This window comes from Eurypyga helias, unplaced genomic scaffold (assembly GCF_000690775.1).
Source record: "Eurypyga helias isolate BGI_N326 unplaced genomic scaffold, ASM69077v1 scaffold1208, whole genome shotgun sequence".
NCBI classification, from domain to species: domain Eukaryota; kingdom Metazoa; phylum Chordata; class Aves; order Eurypygiformes; family Eurypygidae; genus Eurypyga; species Eurypyga helias.
The window spans coordinates 6,584-28,296 of record NW_010268634.1 but is presented as its reverse complement, the minus strand read 5'-3'; the positions used below and the strand labels follow the sequence as shown (position 1 = coordinate 28,296).

The following is a 21,713-nucleotide window of genomic DNA, read 5'->3' as shown; positions in this document are numbered from 1 at the left end:
ATACTATGATACAACTCTGAGAAGCATACCCAAACTCAAGCCAATTCAACTAAGAATCAAGTCTGTGAAGAACTACACTGGAGGTAACATGCAAAAAAAAAGAGAAGATTTAGGTGACAGTGTAGAATCTGGCTTCATTTACTGCACACTATCTAGATTGTAAGACAGAAGTATTTCTTCTCAAAGGCTTTCTATAGAGTTCATCATTGAACCAGTTTCTGGGAAAATATCATCCTTTTGCTTTTCAGAAAATCCACTCAATGCAATTTAGTTTGATTGAGTCTATCTAAGGAAGAACCAGTTATTTTTACTACGCAAGTGTTAAAATGATCTCTTCCCTTCCTTCCCACACTCTTAGAAAGTAAAAAGAAACAAACAAAACCCCCAGAAATACTCAAAAGAAAAAGGTCCACATACAGTTTACCTACAACGTAAGAAAGAATGAGAGATAACCCTGAACTAGAATAGCAACATAAGATGATTTTGTATTTCAAGAACCACAGAAGGTAATACCAGCACCCCAGTGCCCAGCTCATGACACATGAAGCTCTGTATATAAATCAAAGTACCTGTGTTACCTTTATTAGAAACAGCAATGAAAACAAAAAAGCATGAACGTATAGTAAATGATCAAAAGGCACGTTTTTCCAAGGGGCAGAAGGCAACTTCAGTGTTGGACAAACATCCCCAGATAGGTCTTTTTGCAAAGGGCATTCTTTTATAAGGTTACCTTCTCCCTTAGAAAGCTCCAATTTGTGAAGGATTTGAAGGGCCACTAACCTCACGTGATGTATCTTCTGGCCTTACTGAAGGTCTCACTTTCTAATTTTGACTGCACTACAAGGCAAATACTATCATAACACAGGATATCACCTAGGCTACTTCATTACTCTGTTACCATGCTGATTTTGGAGAAAAATATAAGAAAAAGTAATCTGAGGATGGATGATACATGAAATGAAGCCTTCCAGTTAAAATAACAATGGCATACGTCAACTACAGCTGTAAATTTTAACTACCACTATTATCCCACTATGTTAAACAATAGTAAATACTACTACCAGTTCTATTCGCAGATACTCTTATGTGTAATATGTGAACAAAACAGGAAACATGCCTTCAGGTTGGCAGGGGAAGAAACAGGTGGCCCCAAGTCACCTACTCCAAGTAATGCACTAGTCTGTAGGAAAGTCAGGAACAAAACCGATGTGCAGTCCCTGCTGCCCTCGCTTCACAATCCCCCCCAACTAGCTTTTTCACTATGACAACTTTAGCTCTAGTTTACCTCAAAATTTGACCTTGCCTGTACTGTACTCTACAAGCAGGGAAACACCAAGTTAGCTTTCTGTCTCTACATTGTAAGAAAGCACTTTAATAAGCAATTTCTTGAATTTAGCGAGGGAACACAGCCTTTTTAGTAGCATAATCACAACAGAATGGGGCTTTTGTATCTTTGTTCTTAAGAGACTCCTTTAAAAATGGCTTTCAGTTTCTTGCTGCAAAGGATAATTTTCCCAGCAAACGTTATTTTAATCTCCAGTACTGTTGTGAAGATAAAGATAATGCAAAAGACATACAGAAATAGCATCATGTATGCCATCTATTTAAAATAAGAATGCTAAAAAAGATCTGTTTATTTCAAAACGCATACTTGTTACAAGAAAATTATAGAACTCAATTGTCTTGGGCTCACTTTGAATACAGAAGTTTATTGCTGCTGCTATTTTTCTGCAAAAAACCACCACTCCTCTTTCTCAGTTCACATCTGTGGCAATCTCATATGAGAGTTGAGTCCCAGTTGGCTTCTAAAAGCTTTTTTATTATTCAGATATAATAAAGCATTGAAACAGATTTCCATAGCAAATGGAAGCATTGCAGAGCAACTTACTTTGCTGTTTAATCGAATGAATTTGACGGTAAATAGTTAGGCCAGCACAAAAGGGCCCACTTCAGTAAATGCCTACTGTAGTACCCAAACTGACTGACAGTTGTGACAATTTTATTTTCTATCACTTGTGACAAAATTTTCTACTATCTGTGACAGAATTTTATTTTCTACCATCTCTTGGCACCAATGACAAACCTGACAAGAATATATTAGAGATACTTGAGAAAACGGAAAAAAATCTTGATACCAAACTTGTTTGCATAGTTTTACGTTCATGCCTGTTTAGATATGCATGACAAAGAACATTAAATATTTACTGCCAGCGAGGGTAATAAATGTCATCTTAAGATTTAGACTGAATACACTCTTTAATGGAAAAGGTATCCCTCATTAAATTCACTCTAATTTCATTTGTTCTTGTGCATTCCAGTACCACTTCACACATTCTGCTAAAGACTCTGAAAAGTTAGAGTTGATCTTAAACAGTGATTTAGTTTTGAAAACTATCACACCAATCTGACATTACAACGCAACATCGTTGTTTCCCATGTCTCAGAAGATATTCAAAACCACCGCAACAGGCAAGGATTTTGAAACACAGCATCAATCCAGAAATCATTCAAGCTACTGGACGGCCACTCCCCCCATTCACCTATTATTCTGCAAGCAGAATTATACAACGTGCTACTTGTAGTTTTGTCGAAGAAATAACCCTAACACCCTACTAGGTTCCGTATTATGGTTGTATGTGCACTATTAAAGCTTCATCTGCAGGCATTTGCCATTTCAAAGTTACTCAAACCCACCTCTGAGTTGGGTATGATTTACCCAGCAGAGAAGATAAGGCCCCAACAAAAAAAATGACAGATTAATTCGTGTAGTTGAAACAGAATACCAGACTAATTCCTACTGCTGTAAGACTGACTCAGCATAGACTGGTTAAATAATTGCAAGCTCAGTATAAAATAGTGGTAGTTATTTCAAGTCTTTAAAAGATTTGTAATGCTTACCTCAATGACTCTTGTTTCAAAATCTTCATAAGTTTCTGTTGGGAGAAAAATAAGGTATTACAATTCCTTCTATCACTTATCTATCACCGCAGCTCCCTGTAGGTGGTGTAATTTAAAAAGGACACCATTTTTATGTAACTGTAATTTATAAATCAATCTCAGCAATAAGTAGACACGGTAATAGTAATTTGAACAAACATATCTAAAGTGAGCTTTATTAGTTGCTTCCTTTTGAACTCAAATATGGGTGGTTTTTTTTACTTCACTCCATCTCTTTTAAAATAAGGTCAGTGAAAAAACAGCATATAGGTCTTATTTATAAAGCATCATTTATTTTTAATTTTTTCAGTAAAATCAACATATGTGAAGAAAACTAGGTTTAAAAAAATCCAGTTAAAAGGATAAATTCCCAGAAAGTGGAATACCACTCTTGTTAGAGTTACAACACAGCTTCTGTTACAATGAAGAGGTGACAACTATCAAATAAATTCATTGTGCTCTATTAGGGACCCCAACCTTCAACTGGAATCAGTATTTCATCTTTTTAAGTAACATACATGCAGAAAAGTAAGATAGAAACAATCTCCAAAGACTGTCCAACCTAAATGACCAAAGTAGCACACAGTAGGAAAAGTAATCATTTTTTTGAACGGTAGAGCAAGACATACAAATTTAACTGCTTTGTTTGCACATAAAACAGAAAGTAAAGCTGACAGGAAAAACTGAGACATCATCAGGATCTGTTTGATATTCTGATCACAGGCTAAGCTATACATCCTCTCCAGATTAAACCTGAAAGTTTCTTTTGGAAATCACTGCAACTCACCACTTACACTGAAGCATTTTTTTTTTAATTGTATCTGATATACTTCCTAATTCTTTCCAGCTGCAAAAATGCTATGAAAAACAACTATCCACAGTATCTTATGTAAACAGAATGTTTGGGGTTTTCACTGGCTGGCAGTGTAAACTGCTTTTTTCCCCAAATACTGCACTAAAACTGTAAATGAACCCCAAATTTCATATACACTGAGCGAAGGCTGTAAATAGTTAGAAAATAAAAAGGAAAATTACCAAATGGGTCACTTCCCACATGACCAAACTATTATCCAATGTTGTTCAGAATATTCTGAAACTCTTATTAGACAATCAACAGGGAGTCAAAGAAATCACAAGTATTTCTGGATACGTATTTCAGTGAAATTCCAGAAAGGGATGGGGGTCGGGGGTGGGGGGGCAGCAGGGGGCAGACACAGGGATGAGAAACACCCAGGACAAATAAAACAACACGTAGCCACTTCAAATAACCAAGAATCACAGAGCTAGATGACTACGGCTTTTTTTTTTCCTCTTTCAATTTCAAATGTTGCCTGAAAAAAAAAGTCTTTGCAATCAAAGGCAATCACAGCATCGTTTATTGCCTAGTAACAGCTAAGGTGTTCTGTATTGTAAAATAAAGATTGCTTCTGTATGATATCTGTGTTCAAGTCTTTCCATCACGGTGGTACTGAAACACTGAGCACAGAGCTCTTTTCAGGTGAACATCACATATTCAGCTCCACGTGCAAACACATCCTTTCACTGCACAGAAAATTAATAAGTTTCTGCTCTGTCATTAGAAGGGATTTCCAAAAAGTAAGAACTTTTTGAAATGTCTTAGAACATTGTGGAGGAGCAAAGAGCAAGAACGTTGGAGAGTTCTGGGCCTGACATGGGCATCTACATGTACTGCCTCCGAGACGGCAAGTCAAAGGATAGAGCGCAAACCCACGCCGACTGTAGCCCAGTCAGAGCTTATCCATAGGCCCTCACCCTGGCACGTGCTGTAAGAAAAAGTCAGCAAGCAAATCCCTTAGGCTTAGCTTTCAGCAGTCCCATCAACATTTCTCAAAATCCATTATACAGAAGCAGGCAAAAATGCTGCAAATCATGGATACTGCCAAAAAGGCCCCATTTTCTCCGAGTTTCTGATTTCAAAACCTGATGACCCCACAAACACCTGAATATAAATTGCAAATATATTTGTACCCTTTTATGCAATTGAGTATGCATACTTATAATCGATCTACCTTTTAATACAGATATGTTTTCCACAAGGATTATTCTATTATCAGCTTGGTTGAGGAAAAAAATCTACTGACTGAAAACAACAGGACAATGGAATAAAATACAACATCTTGGTAAAAGCAGCAGAACAGGTTAAGATAGATAACAGATCCTTCGAATCTCCTGCTATTCCAATTTATCTCGTGAACAAAACCATGTCAGTATAACACATAAGACCAGTGTTAATTAAGGCACTTAAGACTTATTTTTAGTGTAGTTACAGTGAGATTGTGGAGAAAGCCCAGGGAGCTGAAAACAGTAGAATGGTGAGGAAGTGGGAACTCATTCTTTCGCCAAGCATTGCTTTATCATTTACACACAACCTCAGAGATCATTATAAACACGATAATCTCAGCACAATTTAGAGATCTATTCGTCTCCAAGCAGGAGACTCCTAGCTCACAGTAGAGGCTATGAATGTCAACAGGCACTCTGTTCAAGCCTCTGCAGTTGCATAGAAACAGGGTAAACCTGGAAAAGTAATTTTATTTCCAACTGAAAAATACTGGTTTTTCTCTACTCATAGCTAGCACAATAAGTAAAGGTGTAGCAGAAGAAGACCCCCTCTGAAAGAATGACACACATAAAAATCACAATATGGAGCTTTTTTTTTTTTAACCATATTGGTCACATTCTGATGAATTTGTTAGCTGTTGAAGGCTAACAACATCCAGGTTTCCAGAAATTTCCTGTGCCTATTTTCATTAGAAAATATGAATGCTGCTGACAGGAAGCTGCAGCATATGCTCAATCCCCTTTTGTTACTGGAGAATCTAACACCAGAATACTAGGAGGAGCTGAACTGCAGAATCTCAATCAGAGCTCATGCTTGCTTAGACACCAGAGAATCCAGCCATGCCACAGTCTCAAGACAGAACGATTCATCAGGTATGGTGGCTTCAGGTCTATTCCTCCTACCACCCTGACAGTGCCTTGCACACAGCTAATGTCCCAGTTCTCCTGCAAAATCATCAATTCTCTCAGTAAAAAGATACTGAAAGAACAATGGGGACTTGAAAATCGCCACAATTTTTAGCAGATTAAAAGGAAATCAGTATATACTAATCAGAAACTGCTTTTTCTCAAACACATTTACAATTCCACCTGACAGTTTCATTGTCTTATTTTGACTGTAGTACCTTTTCATCTTTTTGGCAGAACCTGACTACTACAGCCTCCACATAGCCGACTTTAATGCAAGTAACCAAGTTCAACAGTATCAACCAAAAGCAATATCAAGGAAAACCCCAGAAGGTAAAATTCGGGCATGCATAAATGTTGTTTGCAACAGCTGCCTCTTCTTTTAATGGAATAAACTGCTTGAAAATGTATTTGAATTTAAAACCAACATAGGCTTGTGCTCCAAGTATGGAGCTAGAGCCATGAAATTTTCTTGACTTTGTCTATATTCCACCATTGACATACTGGGAATTTGGAACAATTCATTAATTTCTCAAATCTTCTCTTTTTCAGTTGCAAGATTCAGTGACAGGCTGCCAAGCCCATTGTCACATCACTGCCTTCCGTGGAATATTTGCTTTCAAGGTAATAAAATGGAACTCAGGGAAGTAAATATAGGAAATCTTTCATTTATATGCCGCAGTATTATGCTGATAACAAAATAGAATGAATTGCTTTTAAAATTGAAGACGACCAAAAAACACTCGAAGGGACTGGCAGACAAGCTCTACTTAAACTCACAAGGTAAGTCTGGGGGAAACAATAGAACTCACACATTACAGCAACAGAAGCCACAGATCACCTATACCAGCTGCAGGCATGAAAAAGCTGGGAAGGGAACAGAGAAATAGTAGATAACAGCAGCAGCATTGATTTATAAAGCAGAAAGCTACAAAAATACCAGCGTAACTTCAATCTACACAGACAAAGGCATTTGGTCACACTGGAAAGACAATGCTCTGGCTACCTTAAGGCTTGGCACAAAGCATGCCTGAATTTTTAATTAATGTCCAATAAAACGTAACCAGAAAATATTCACAAAGAGAAATAAATTAATAAACAAAGCACCAGGCAGACTGGGGAGCAAAGGTGACTGCAAGGAGAGCAGATGACAATATAATTGTGTTTCATACATGCAATTTCCCATTTATGTTGACTTGCTGCAACATATGTTCCAAGATCCAAACTTGCACTGGGACATCACACTCTCGGACAAAGAGAGCTCCATGAACGAGCTTAACTGTCAGAATACTGGAGTCTGCAACAAGCCTGAAGCAGCGCCAGGAAATATCAACTGTCTTTCATAGCTCGCTTTACTATAAAAGTCTACAGAAAGACAATAAGCATACAAGCATCATGATGTGCTTCATAAGAAAAACTCAGCTGGGTATGAGTAACAACTCATTTTCATATTTAACGATCTGAAAACGATTAGGCTTCTAAATGTTAAAGAAAGCTACTACAGAGTTTCTAGTGGTCTGAGTAACAACATTGTAAAAAATGTTAAAGTCACTTATCCACTCTACGCATAGGACCTCTAGTTTCACTATGGCAGCAAATATATAAGAAACTGCTCTTAGCTACATTTAAGCTACATCATCTTTAACTCTACGCATAGGACCTCTAGTTTCACTATGATATTTAACCTCTAGTTTCACTATGATATTTAACTAGGCAGCAAATATGTAAGAAACTTCTCTTAGCTACATTTAAACTACATTATCTTTAACCACATTTCATTATATGAACTAGGAAAAAAAGCCTGATTTATCCCACAGGATCCTTTAAGAAACTATAAATATGGCTGTATTTCATACTCAAGACAATTGACATTGAACGTAGAAAAATACATCCATACTTCAAAACTCCTTTAAAAGTCTACAACAAAACACAGTACTCTAACACAGTATAACATCATAGTCTGTAGCGTAATGTAATAGCAAAACAGCAATATTGAACCAAGCGGTGATTTAACAAACTTCACTTGTCTTAACACTTCTTCTTTGATTCAGCTGCTTTGCTTCATGTATAGGAATATAAGAGGGAAGTATAACATTGCTTTTCAGTCACAGGAAAAGTCTGGATCTCACTTTGTCCAAGCCCCTTAACAGAAAGTCTAAGTAAGGCAAAGCTAGATACTCAGTTTTCTTACCTCCGTTAGGACCTGGGTCAGGAGGATCCAGAAGTACACCTCCCCAGCATTTTCCACTCCATCCTCCCTCTCTCTTTACTTTTATTTTTCTTTTCTTCTCCCATGTATCTCTCTGCTTAACTATTTCAGACTGAATTCTCTCTTGTTCTTCTTTCTTTCTCTGGGTAACTGTCTGGACTCTCCCACTTTGTAACACAGGAGCATTAAGGCCAGGCCAGAGGAAACCAGAACGTCCTTGAAAATAACAGAGAAAAATTACGGTTTATGCCAAATTAGGACTGAAACTCTGCACACTGGAAAAATGCAGTAACATGTGAGGTTCTCGTATGTTTCAAGTGCATTTTATGATACAGAATTTATATTTAAAAAAGAAGAATAACATTAAACAACCTTACCGGATCTTTTTTAAAAAGACAAAAATATCTCAAGCAGTTCTGTCACTACAGAAATGAAAAGCAATTTGTCAATCTATTAAATCAAGAAACACTAGAGACAAAAAGGTCAAGCCACGTCTTCAGCCCCTTATTTGTGAATCTACCTTCTCCAATCTCCTGGCCTCTATTGAGATTCTTCCTTAGCTTTTTCTTCCTTCTCTTTCCTCTTCCTTTCTTTACTCCCACACCAGTCTCTGCCAAAGCTCCTTTCCACAGCTCATCAGCCGTCACTGAAATAAAAAAGCTTTCATAAATAATGTACAAGTACAGCTTATATTGGTAACTGAAGCTGAAGAAAAAAAAAATCTTGAAATGTTAACCCTTACTTTATCATTGCTGGGATTTAAACTGTACGATTACTGCCTTGCTAAGAAAGCAATTTCCTACTATGTGTATATGTATCTGGTGCAGAGATGTGTCTCTCCTCCTCACGATTGCTATCAGATAGGCACATGGCCAAGTGCATGTTTTTTAAAACCATTTTCAACAGCAAAAAGCAAACATTCCTAAACAGCAACCAGTAAGGTATTAATTCCCACGTCATTAAAGGAAATTCATTCATTATTAACTCAGAGCAGCAATACCTGTAGGCACTTAGGACAAATATCAATGACAGTCAACTCAAATCACTCCTAAAAATACCCAAGGCTTAGCCTGCGTCAAAAAGCCACAAAACACAAGAAGTTAACCAACAACATGGATCTGCAGCTGTTCTTGTGGTCTGACAAAATAGAACGTCCCCCCTGTTGCCTGTATGAATGAAAAGGAATGTAAAACAATTTAAAACACCTCATCACAGAGCTCAGGCTTTGGTCAGGTCTCCTCACTCAGTGCCTGTGTACAGGACATCCCTGTCTTAAGATGTTTCACCCAACATATGACAGCATGACTCAGGAAGCGTGTACTTAGTAGTTAACCTCAACCTACTGTTTACCCAACGGATGGAAGTACAGGACATTCTCCTGATTGGACAAAATCAAACTACAGCAAAATGATGATGTGAAGAAGACACCACAGATGGTATTTTATCCTGTTAGTCCAGAGAAGGCGGCTATCACCACGGAATACACGTGTCACCATTGTTATATTTGCAGGTTAATGCTATTGTGTGTTTCACCCAGGAGCAACGTTACTGCGAGAGTTTAAATCTCTTTTCTTCTCTGATTGGAAAATGATTTTGTTTATTTAAAGTAGACAAAAACAGTCAATAAACACTTAAAACCAGAGGAATTAAAATACTCATACTCAAATCACTACAGTTTCCAAACAGCATTTCATGCCTGTTCAATTAATGCGTGTGAGAGATCCTGCTCCACAGCCTGGCACACGCCTTGGAACTGCCGTGTTGACAACACAGTGAGGGACAGGGGCTATGCAGGACTTCCCAAGGTACCACAAATTGCCCAGGTGAGGTTTAGCATTGAATAAGTTCGTATAAGACGTCAGGGCAGCCCTTCCACAGGTATGACGCCCACCTTTTCATTCAAAAATTCTTTTCCAAGTGGGAAACGTACTTCCGATGCTTTTTTGAGAGTCCTGAATGAAGTCATCCAAGCTCAGGACACTGGACAGCAAGCACACAAGGAAGGACATAATGCTGCATGTCCAGGAAGCTACAAAATAGTATTCCCTCAAGATGGGCAAGAGCAGAATGGCCTAGAAAGTCACTACATACCCCAAAAACATACTATACAAATAGTGCAACAAGCCAAAATACGTAACACAGATTTTGTCTGTATTACAGACAAGTGGAAATTGTGTATTATAGACAAGTGGAAATTGTGTATTATAGACAAGTGGAAATGCCCATGGATCACACACAACAGGAACATTTATCACACTCCTTATGTGCTGTCAGGCAAGAACTGTATTTGCTCCTGGGTCATCCTCAGTCCCTGTAAAAAAGCAATCTCTATCTGAAATGACACTCTTTTCTAGACATTCAAGTAAACCCTAATGTCTAGGGGTTTATGGTTAAAAATATCCCAAAAGTAACGGTAACCATAAGTAACGGTATCAAATGGCTTGAAACCAGTGTCTGAACTGTCAGCCACTAAAAAAATCTGGCTGATCACAACAAACTGATTATGTAGATGTGTGCTTAAAAAAACTCCATCAAAATCTTCAGATGCATAGAACTCTCCAAACAGAAAGATCCAGCACATTACTTTCAATAAAAGCCAAACTGTGACAGGTACTAGACTGTCTACAAGTAGTGAATATTACCCTAAGATAATGCTGCATTAAAAGTCAGTATAAAAAATACTGGTGGGAAGTAGGTAATGCAGGACACAGCCTTTCATGTTCTAAAGTGAACTATAGGACTGTTGCATGAGTTAGAAGGTTGACCATCAATCATGTTAAGCATCTTACCTTATTCAGAAAACATTGTGTAACTAGCAATTCCCTTTTTTTTTTCAATAATCCTGCAAGCCTGGAAACATGAAATTACAATAAAGGCATTTACATTTTTCTTTGCACGGTTATTTTAAAGCTGGAACAGTTCCCCAGGCTACTGCAGGTTGTGTGGTCTCACAAAGGGCCATTAACAGCTATAAAGGAGGCTGCAGAGGGGCAGCCACAAGCAGTGGAGAGACAAGAACAGGGAGCTCTTGAGTTGGTAATACACTCAAAACATCCCCCGCACTTTGAGTTGTATTCTAAATATCTTTCCAACAGAGGAAAGCAGCAAAAGTCACAGAGTAAGGAGATCTTTTTGTATCAAAGACCAGTCAATGCCAACAGATCCAGCGAGATGAGGTCAGACTAAGTCGTTTTGGCCTCAAGTACCACAGAAATTCTGACAAATTTAGAATCAGAGAAAAACATCACATTTGATATCAAAGTGCAGTTCATCTAATCAGTCTATATTAATATCCTTATGTTTTTGGAAAGCAGCTAAATCTAATGAAACACATCAGATGCCTGCGGGCTAGAGAGCTGAGAGTTTTTATAAGATGCAGATATCACATTGATTTGAGGACAAAGTGACACGAATGGAATATGGAGGGAACAGGCTGCAGTCATGAAGATTACAATGGTGGGGACATTGCTTATGACAGACAGACAACACAGCAATGAAGAAAATAAAGATCTGGCTACAAGAAACAGAACAGATGAAAACTGCTGTCCTGCTCTTCACGTTTGCAGAAATGCTCTGACATGAAGTCAGTACAGTAGGTATGCAGTCTCTTAGCGATTTGTGGCCTTGCCTTTATTCTGCCTTTGTAAAATGGGAGGCTGAATGCATTCCTTCAGAGCTAAAATAGACACGGTCATAAAAGCTACCACACATTTCTAGTCAGTTACCAAAAAGCACATAGCTACTAACTGGAAAGAAAAGGTGGAGGGGAAAGAAGTGTCATGTAAGATTTTATTTTACGGCCCAGAAAATGATCCACTATTGAATTTTGCTGAAAGCATGCAAACTGATTGCTAACAACCACCACAGTAAGTTTGTATGACACCACTCCATTTTGCTTAATCTACATAAAAGATGTCTGTAATATTTTGAAAAGGATTTGGTTTTGTGTCTTTTTATACTATGACTGAATTTCGGGAACCAGACAGCCCCAGTGTTTACTTCAGAGGAATGTGATCACACCTCTGTAACCCACAAGTATTACCAAAAAGACTTTGCTGTAAACCGTATCAGCAAACGGTATCCTAGATCCTGGTAAACTGAGATTAAAAGCAGATTTCTTTGCCTCCTGCAAGTTGAGTTCCCAGCTTGCTTAGAATATAAACTACAAAGACAAATAGCAGTAAGTTGGAAAACTGAAGAGAGGAAAAGGAGAAGAAAGGATCAATGTTTTAAAACAGGTTAAGTAGTTCTTCTAATTAAAAGTGATTTTTCCCTAGGTTTTTTGATGACAAATAGTCCTGTGGCAGCACAGCAGGAGGGATTCAAAGGCACTATTATTAACGATGCAATAAAAAGATTAATGAACATGCTACAATGACATGCTTCTTTCAGTGTGCTGTTGCCCACTAATGCCATTACATCTGCACATCCGTACTACCTTAAGGAACTTAGTAAGGTCTTCTCAGTCACTACCATTCTCTTCCAGGTTTCAGCTTGGAATACACACTTTTATTAGCAGGTGAGTTCTAAACCCGTATGATATTCCAACTCCTTTCCTTCTCCAGACACCAACAGTTTTGGCACCATCCCCAAACAAAAACAGGATTGGGAAAAATTCTTCCATACACATGAAAGAGCATTTGCAAAGGGAATGTGCTGCTTACGTATTCTATTACAAACGGTGTGATAAATTACACAGTCTAGACTCAGCTGCTTAATGATCACAAGAAGACGTTTTTTCTCAGAGGCAGATCAAAGGCTTAACAATCAACTCCTCTAGGAACCAAGCTCACAAACCTCACCATGCTCCAGTGCAGAGGGCATTTCTTTGACCTTCTCTGCTTACATGCTCACCTACCTACAGAAAACAGTGTGCATTATTGTCAGGGCATTTATACGGGTTCAAAAGCAGCCAAACAATTCCATAGAGGAAAAAAAGCCACCTAGAGCTATAAATTAAAGAAGTTCCATGTTGCAAATCACTTCAGGTTCTGATGCTTTTCTAAGGAAGCATCCCTACTTGCTCATTTAATTCTTTAATTCAACCGCAGCTGATACTATGGGAAGGAGACAGAATGCTCAGTTAGATAGACATTCGGTCTGATGCGGCAAGGTTTTTCTCGTGTTCTAGAAGTTCATTTTTAACTTACTCCTCTAAGACACTACTGTAAGGTATAGCTTTATATTCAGTATCTGTTGTTTTTGAAAGACATTTCTGAAAAAAACAGTATGGACTCCGTAAGTTCTTAGAAAAAACACATCTTCCTATCACCTCACCACAACTGAAAGCCCTAAGGATTGATTAAGAATAGGCCAAGCATTAAACAGGCATGAAAAGCAAATGATGGGCCTGTCCTCAGAGGTGATCCCTAGGTACAGCTGAAACAGGATGAGAATAGGGAAAAAAAAGTCACTTATTTTGCACACCTTTGCCTCTTAGAGGTTCCAATTGTACAACGAGATGTCACTGTGTAAGATGTTAAAACCAAACTCATACCCACTCCTTTGTTCTCTCATGGTTGTACTTCCAAGAGTCTACTGCTATGGACAACGTTTTAAGGACGTGCATCTCTGATAAGAACTGCACAACTGTAGGTTAGACAGCGAAGTCTGTTCACGTCCCAGACATTTTATAAACAAATTCTTCACTACCGAGAACTGCATTTCAGTATTTGTTCTGAACTGGCAAAGCCTCGAGAGAGGTCATTCTGTCAGTGTCCATGAACAATTAAGTCATCCTTCTAAAGCAGGATGTGCTGAGTCCAGAAAGATAATGAACTTAATCTTCCTACCACTTTGCTTATACAGCTAGTATCTAATACTGGTACTAAGGTGAATACAGTAATCCACTCACTTCTAAATTACACAAGTTCTCAGTGACAACTCAGCTGCCAATAAATTGATTGCCCATCAAGTAAGAATTTTTAACATGGGACTGACACGAGGAAATTAAATTATTAAGCAGTCTCATCACTGAGGTACAGGCAGAGATGGATTATTCCTATTAAATTGGGTTTTATGATCTCTCCAAATAAGACAATTGCGACCTTGTCTCATCAGAGCTAATGAAAATAACCTACAGTAGTTCTAAATATTAGGCTTTCCCTGTAAAATGACAGCTTTTTCCAGAAGCCTCAAAAGCCCAATAGCAGTTAATAACCCTTGATGGGGGTTATAAACTATAATTCTGTTATTTTTCCTAACAGATCACAACATTTTGGTATTCTTTCACTGATTTAACCAAAGCCAATTATCAAGGCTCCAAAGCCAAAGAGAACTATGCTCAGATGCTTCCACCACTTGTAAAATGGAATAAACCAATGATTACAACGCTGTTCAGAAATCTTACCAAAACTCTCAAATTTCTGGTAAAGCTACACATGCAGTAAAAGCCATCCTTTGGCAGAACTGACTGATGCATGAACCTGCTAGTTCTGGCACAGTACGCCATTAAACAAATCCTCAGTCACCTGGCAGGGTGATTTATCACTGTAAAATTGGAAGTGCTGTACTTTAAGCTGCATGTTGCTGATGCTCTCAGAAAATTAATCACTCTAACACTGTCCTTGTAAGTAATGTAAATTTCCATTACAGGAAAGAATTACAATTCACAATTAAATTTTTTTAAGAACCACTGTTTAAATCACATCCATCTACAAAATGTCCCAGTAAAAAGCCTCTATGTATTAAGTTTGGTACTTTGCGTTCCATTCACAACTTCCATGCTCAACAAGGGTTTTTCTTCATAATTTCACAGCTACTACAAAATCACCAGATGCCCAGAATCAATTACTGAAGAGCAAGTCAAATATACCAATTCAGGAAAAAAGTTCCCTAAAAGCAATGCTTCTTTTCTTCTGACAGGCCGTGGGCAGCATTTTAACTGTGCATCTGCTGTAAAAATTCTGCAACTACACATTCAACACGCAGTTGAAGTTGATTCCACAAGCGTGCCAGCTGAGATATTTAAGGATCACTCACACCACAGTGAAGATGAACTTACGAGACAAGACAGCATGGGCCCCAGTGCTGCAGCACCTTAACAAGGATGATGTACTCTAGCTGTGCACAGTACACTCTCATGGTGGGAAGTTCTCCATCTGGACTTCTGAAGCACATTTTTTCCTGCTAGGCACAAGAATCTTAAGAATAGCAGATATCTTTCTTGAATTTCTGAGGCTCTGATCCTAAGCTTTAACTAGATACAAAGACATCCTGAAAAATTCACGATGATTTTCCATCTTAAGCATGTATGTGGTTTATAGTTCATTAGTTTTCCTCTCTCCTTGTGTAACTATAGCTTTCTGAAGCTTCAATTTGTCGATTAGGAAAAAATACTCTATTTCTGATTATATATGGTTTTATTAGGAAACAAAGCTGGACATGAGCCGGCAGTGTGCGCTGGCAGCCCAGAAAGCCAACCGTATCCTGGGCTGTATCCAGAGAAGCGTGGCCAGCAGGTCGAGGGAGGGGATTCTGCCACTCTGGTCTGCCCTTGTGAGAGCCCACCTGGAGTGCTGCGTCCAGCTGTGGGACCCCCAGTACAGGAAAGACATGGACCTGTTGGAGCAGGTCCAGAAGAGGTCCACAAAAATGGTCAGAGGGATGGAACATCTCTCCCAGGAGGAAAAGCTGAGAGAGTTGGGCTTGTTTAGCCTGGAGAAGAGAAGGCTCCAGGAAGACCTTATTGCAGCCTTTCAGTACTTAAGAGAGGCTTATACGAAAGATGAGTACAAGCTTTTTAGTAGGGCCTGCTGTGACAGAACAAGGGGCAATGGTTTTAAAGTAAAAGAGGGTCGATTCAGACTAGATAGAAGGAAGAAATATTTATTCTAAAGCAGTTTCACCAGTGTGTTCATCCTAAATGAGAACTGCCCTTGTTATTTGCTTTATCTCCAGCTTGCAACTCTCTGCCACCATGTGCCATCATAGTTTCCTGACTCCCTGTCTAATCCTAGTCCGCAAGGAGAAAAGTGTGAATCCCTAAGAAAAGAGATATAGTGCTGAATTATTCTCGTTTCCTAAGTGACCACATTGTTTTAACTGCACAGAGACCCCTTACATACTAATGGAAGTGTATGACATGTATCTGACACTGAGTTCTGCTGAAACGTAACGAAGACAGAAAACTCCCCCCTTTCAAGTGATGTCTTAAGAGAAAGGGCTGCTTTAGCAAAATGTGTGTTTCTCTTTGCAGCTCTGCCTCGTCCCCCTTAAGGTGTCATCCTCTGAGGATACTACCTGTTGGCTCCACAGCACCTTTATTCAAACCTAGGAAGTAGTAAAGAATATAATGTCTTCTGTCTAGACAGCCCACTACTCAAAATTCATTTAGTGAGCAGGCAGTGTCTTAACTGTGGAACTGCAAAAGCTGCACATTGAAAATGTCTGAGAAAGACAAGGACTACTGCAAGACCATGAAGAGAAACCTGAGGCCATGTAAGAGATTAGTACCATGGGACAGATATAAGATGGTTTTAGGTAAACTTCACAGACTAAAAATTAGAGCTTCACATATATGAAATGTTTTCTTTCAAAACTTAAGCTCGTGTCTACTTCTCACCGCTAGCTGCACGCCCACAACAGTGAAACAGGAAGAAAACTCATCTAACAACAAACTTTCTGGCTTCTGTTTGGTTTTGCTAACACAAGGCTGAAGCTCTAGGGGCGACCTGCTTACTGACAGAAGTTTAATATACCATAAAAATATCCCAAAGTTCTCATTATGTGCATTGCAGAAAAAAACTAGTTTAGGTGTGTCTGCAAATTTGTTGGCAGCGAAAGATGTCGCTATGAGCTATTATTCCCATAGGATAGTATGAGAAAGTTTTGGGCAACTTCCCCAAAACCGGAAACAATTCCACTGCATGATGACAGTGCAACAAAACCTCTGGAGCTGGAAAATGTTATTCTGAAAGATGCATTCCTCCTGCTACACAGACCCAGTGAATAACTCCACTCACTGCAAACCCTAAGCACACTTTCACTGTTCACTTGGCATTAGAATTTCACATTTTTTAGAACTGGCACTTTAGCAGAGTGTGCTGTAGACATGGGATTTTCAGGTTAGTCACAATTCAAACCCTGAATAAAGCCAGCTACAAACCCAATCATTAACAGGCTGAAAACTTATTACCTTAAACAAAGAACCCAAACTGCCATAAATTATCCTGACAAACATTTGAGAAACTATTGTTTTTATTCGTAGTATCTTACTGACTTTTTACAAGGGCCTGTAGTGACAGGACAAGGGGTAACGGGGTTAAATTGAAAGTGGGGAGGTTTAGATTGGATATCAGGAAGAAGTTCTTCCTGGAGAGGGTGGTGAGGCACTGGCACAGGTTGCCCAGAGAAGCTGTGGATGCCCCATCCCTGGAAGTGTCCAAGGCCAGGCTGGATGTGGCTTTGAGCAACCTGGTCTGGTGGAAAGTGTCCCTGCTCATGGCAGGGGGGTTGGAAATAGATGGTCTTTAAGGCCCCTTCCAACCCAAACCAGTCTGTGATTCTATGATTATTAAAAAACCCAGGACCTTAACTTAGATAACAGATGCTGTTTTAAATGCTACTATCTTTTGAAGGTTGTTTTGGTTATTAAAGCTTTCATTTGCAGCTTTTTTTTTCCCTTAAATAATAAGTATTAGAAAGCTGGCCTCTGTGTCACCAGAAGGATATTGAGAACAGAGATTTCCGTGAGGTTTGCAAACTGAACACCACCGGCTGGGTTCATTTTCTCAAAACAAAATAAAAACCAGAAGCCAAGCACCTTCACAAAACTTACACTGTGCCGTAAAAAATCAAAACCTAATAAACTAGCCATCCCCTTAACTACAATTAACTGTAAATCATTTAATATTCATTCCCCTTTTTAGGACTAAAACCAATTAACTGACTGTTCTTCAACACACATGCACACACAAGCATCCCTTCTTAAAAGGGGGGAAAACCAAAAGAGGCAGTTGTATATTTGGAGCTCTTTATAACCTTAAATGTTGAAACATCAAAACTATTCATATGTTACTAACCACAGTGAAAAGTGGTAACTCAGTAATTATTCATCTGGAGGGTTCATACTTAAAAATTCTTTTAAAAGTTTTTTTAAAAAAGTAAATTATTTTTTTCACACCGATTCTCAAATTAGGAATGGCAGAAAACTCACATAGGACTACAAAAATTTAATAGAAAATGTAATTAAGGAGCAGGCTTTCAGGAACTGATGTTTCCAATAAAATAAACAAACACTGAGATTTATACCGAGTACAAGTGCTTCCAGTAAGCAAGGCCTCTAGAGATAAAATGTGTGAGTATGATTTGATATTACTGGTCTGAATGATTCTCCCTCAAGTGTTACAATCTAGTTCTATAAACTCTGAAAAGTCATAATATTCCTTATTTTGTATTCTAACCTAAGAGGAAGCATCACCTAGCAACAGAGAAATTAAGTTTTTCTTATTTGTTCCCAAGGGTAGCTAACAGAATAGTGTGACTAGGAAAGCATAATTTTTACGTAGCCCCAGTATCAAATAACAGTTCTTTATTCTCACATACACCTGGATACACAACGGATGCTGAGAATAGTATGCTTGCTGGTTTGCATGACTAGGGTCAAAGACAACTCCTATGGCTGGGGAGACAGTCAAATTGTTTCAGTATTCACAACACAACTGTGTGCCTCTGCTGCCTTTAGGAATGACAAACCATGTATTTCACTCTGATTCTGTGGCTATCGAATTTAAACGGCCTATATATCACATTTGCCTCATTTACCGGTCAGACAGATATATACTTCTTCCATGAAACATACAGCACTTTCATCTATGTGTCTCAGCAACTGAAGCTTAAGCATCTCTTCAGAAAGTCTGGATTGGTGGGATTTCCCAGTCCGGTGTGTATGTGTGTTGAAGAATAGCTGGTTAATTGGTTTTAGTCAGAAAAAGAGGAATGAATATTAAATGACTTAGTTAATTGTACTTAAGGGGGGGTGGTGGGGGTGGTGGTAGTGGCATTCTATAGGGTTTTGATTTGTTACTGTGCAGTATTAACTTTTGGGAAGGCACTTGGTCTCTTTTTTTTATTTCGTTTTGAGAAAATGTGTGTGCCTGCACATAAGAGCACATAAATGTACTGAGAGGTAGGGAAAACACATCTGCCCTCTCCTCTCAGACAAAACTTAGAGTGAAACAGGCAGAAGCAAGACATTATTCTGCACATACCAGGTGTTAGACACACTGAAAAAGGAGGCCAGACTTTTCAGTTGAAGTTATTTATTTTTTAAACATGAAAAACCTCAGGCCCTTTCACATCTCTAAATAAGCATGTGAAATTGTTAAGTAGATGAAAATTGAACTGCTTCTCATAGTGAGGAGGGTGGAACGGGGAAAAGAGGGAGGGACAGAAGTTAAACCTGGAATAACAAGATCATTTTAAATTACTTGATTAGAAACTCACTGAAGTATGTCACTGCACAAGCATAAACCCCTGTGTATGATTCTGTTAGAGCTGCAGGAGACAACTGCCTTGGCATGGATCAGAGGCTGCCTGGGATAATTACAATTCCTCCTATTTATATAAATTCATTCTATTTAATTGAGTTAAAATGTTTTTAATAGTTAAGTTGAAGGTACAGATGAACTTACAAGAGCATGTTAATATCTTTAGAAGTATGATGGAAGAGAAGTAAACCTTCACTAATGAGATAAAGTATACTCAACTTTCTCAGCCACAAAAGACTGTCATTAGGCTGACATTTCACATTAAATGGTCATATCTGCATTTTTAATGTTACCACTTCTGAGGCAACTGCACTGCTAGAAGATATGAGTGATTTATACTGTTAATATCTGCTTCATTTGAATTTCGAAAATTTTAGTTTTGACTTCTGTAAGAGAAACTGTTCTTAGAATAATTGCACTTTGAAATACCAGTCTTCCGAATCTGATGGCTACTGTCACTGCTGCATACATAAAGAAGGCACACTTAAATTTTTCCAAGTTGTTACACCTTGTGAATTGAGCCAACAGTTGTAGGTGATTTGCCTAAACTAAACTTGTTCAACATTTTATGAAGTCAAACAATGGGAATGCCATCACAACAAACATTTTTAATTTAGTCATCTTACAAACACTTTTAATTAAGTCATCTAACAAGCTGGCAAAATTCCTGGTAAAACAGACCTCACCTAAGCATAATTAAGGAAACATCTAACATAAATTGTGATGACATTGCCCTCACTTGCAGGGCTGTATTTTAAATTTAAGATAAAACAACAGTGCTTAGCTTTTTACATATGCTTACCTTGTGACTGCTTTGGTGCCTAAGAAGAAGTTCTAAATTCATTTTTCCTTCAGTTAGCATCCTTAGAAAACCTTTACAATGCAGAGCCTCTGTTTCACACTGCAGCCTTCTGCAGGTCTTTTGAGGTGTCTCTGTCCTCATTTGTTTGAAATCACCCAACGGTCAAACAGCCAGTGATCATGACTGCTTAAATCCCATTTCTTTAGCAAATGTAAAGAAAGCAAATACACTATTCTGCCACTGAGCTGGCGAGAAGAATAGGAAGAGATCACCAGTTCTGAAAGCCTGATTTTGCAGTGCTCTTATATTCTACGGATTATAAACAAAGAGCTTTGACTCTCAAGCTGCTGCATTTATCTCCTCCGGAGATTATATTCTTACTATTCTTTCTCTTCCCCTAGGGGATAGGATAAGGAATTGCAAGCTGGGTGGAATGGCCCCTCAGCTACCTCGGGTCGCAGTCTCAAGTACGAATTTAAACAGCCATCATTTCTCAGTTCTGTTAAGCACGTGAGTAATTCCTTTCAGGACTAAAGGAAAATACTGCAGCTGGCCAGACAATTAGTAGGACATTACCAACAGGTTTTGTTTAGCACATTATTGCATTTTAGTTATTTCATTTTCGAGACAGCACAGCTTGAACAGTATGTCTACCCTGTGGCTCAAAAATCATCTGGAAAATAAACACACAATTCACATTCTCAATAAAGGACTAGGAAACAGAGGAGAAGGTGTTTCCTCCTTCCATCCAGTGATGTATACTAGATGGATTCACTGTGACATAAATCACACCCTTGCTTGCTATTAAAAGATAATAAACTGACCTTGTGCACTTTGTGTCAATAGCTGTAGTTGCAATTACAATCTTGGGAGATATGTTACTAGAGTAGAAACAAAAAATTATTAAACATAAATTTTCATGACTGTCTCTCCAAAGCAAAATTTTCTTTCCTTCTTCTGTTTATTTTAGATAGTAATTTCCTTCCAACTCAGGACTTACAGGAATTGAAGAAACTGCTTTGTCTGCATTGCTCAACCATCACATTCCAAGGGGCAGAGATGGAACATCGTGTCTGGAAAGCCCATGCCAGGCTAGAATACGAACAGCAACTCCCTTTCCCGGGCACAGAAGCAAACCCTGAGAATGAAGACAGAAAGGTGTTTATATACAGGATATTTTCTTCTTTAAAGCAGCATTTCCTGCAAACACACACATCAGAAGAAAAACCAGTAATATTTACACATACACCTTAGTTTCCAAAGGGAATCAGACTTGAACATTCTGCCT

At 38.5% G+C, this 21,713-nt stretch overlaps 1 protein-coding gene across 1 annotated transcript; it reads right to left on the bottom strand.

Annotated features, from left to right (window-relative positions):
* Positions 1-2,898: 2,898 nt before the first annotated feature.
* On the bottom strand, positions 2,899-21,608 carry LOC104514188 (28S ribosomal protein S5, mitochondrial-like; the record flags this gene model as incomplete). The annotated part of the gene is made up of 4 exons (XM_010157789.1): positions 2,899-2,933; positions 8,117-8,350; positions 8,655-8,780; positions 21,426-21,608. Coding segments are annotated over 4 exons (578 nt in total), but the record flags the coding sequence as incomplete, so codon positions are not given.
* Positions 21,609-21,713: the final 105 nt, after the last annotated feature.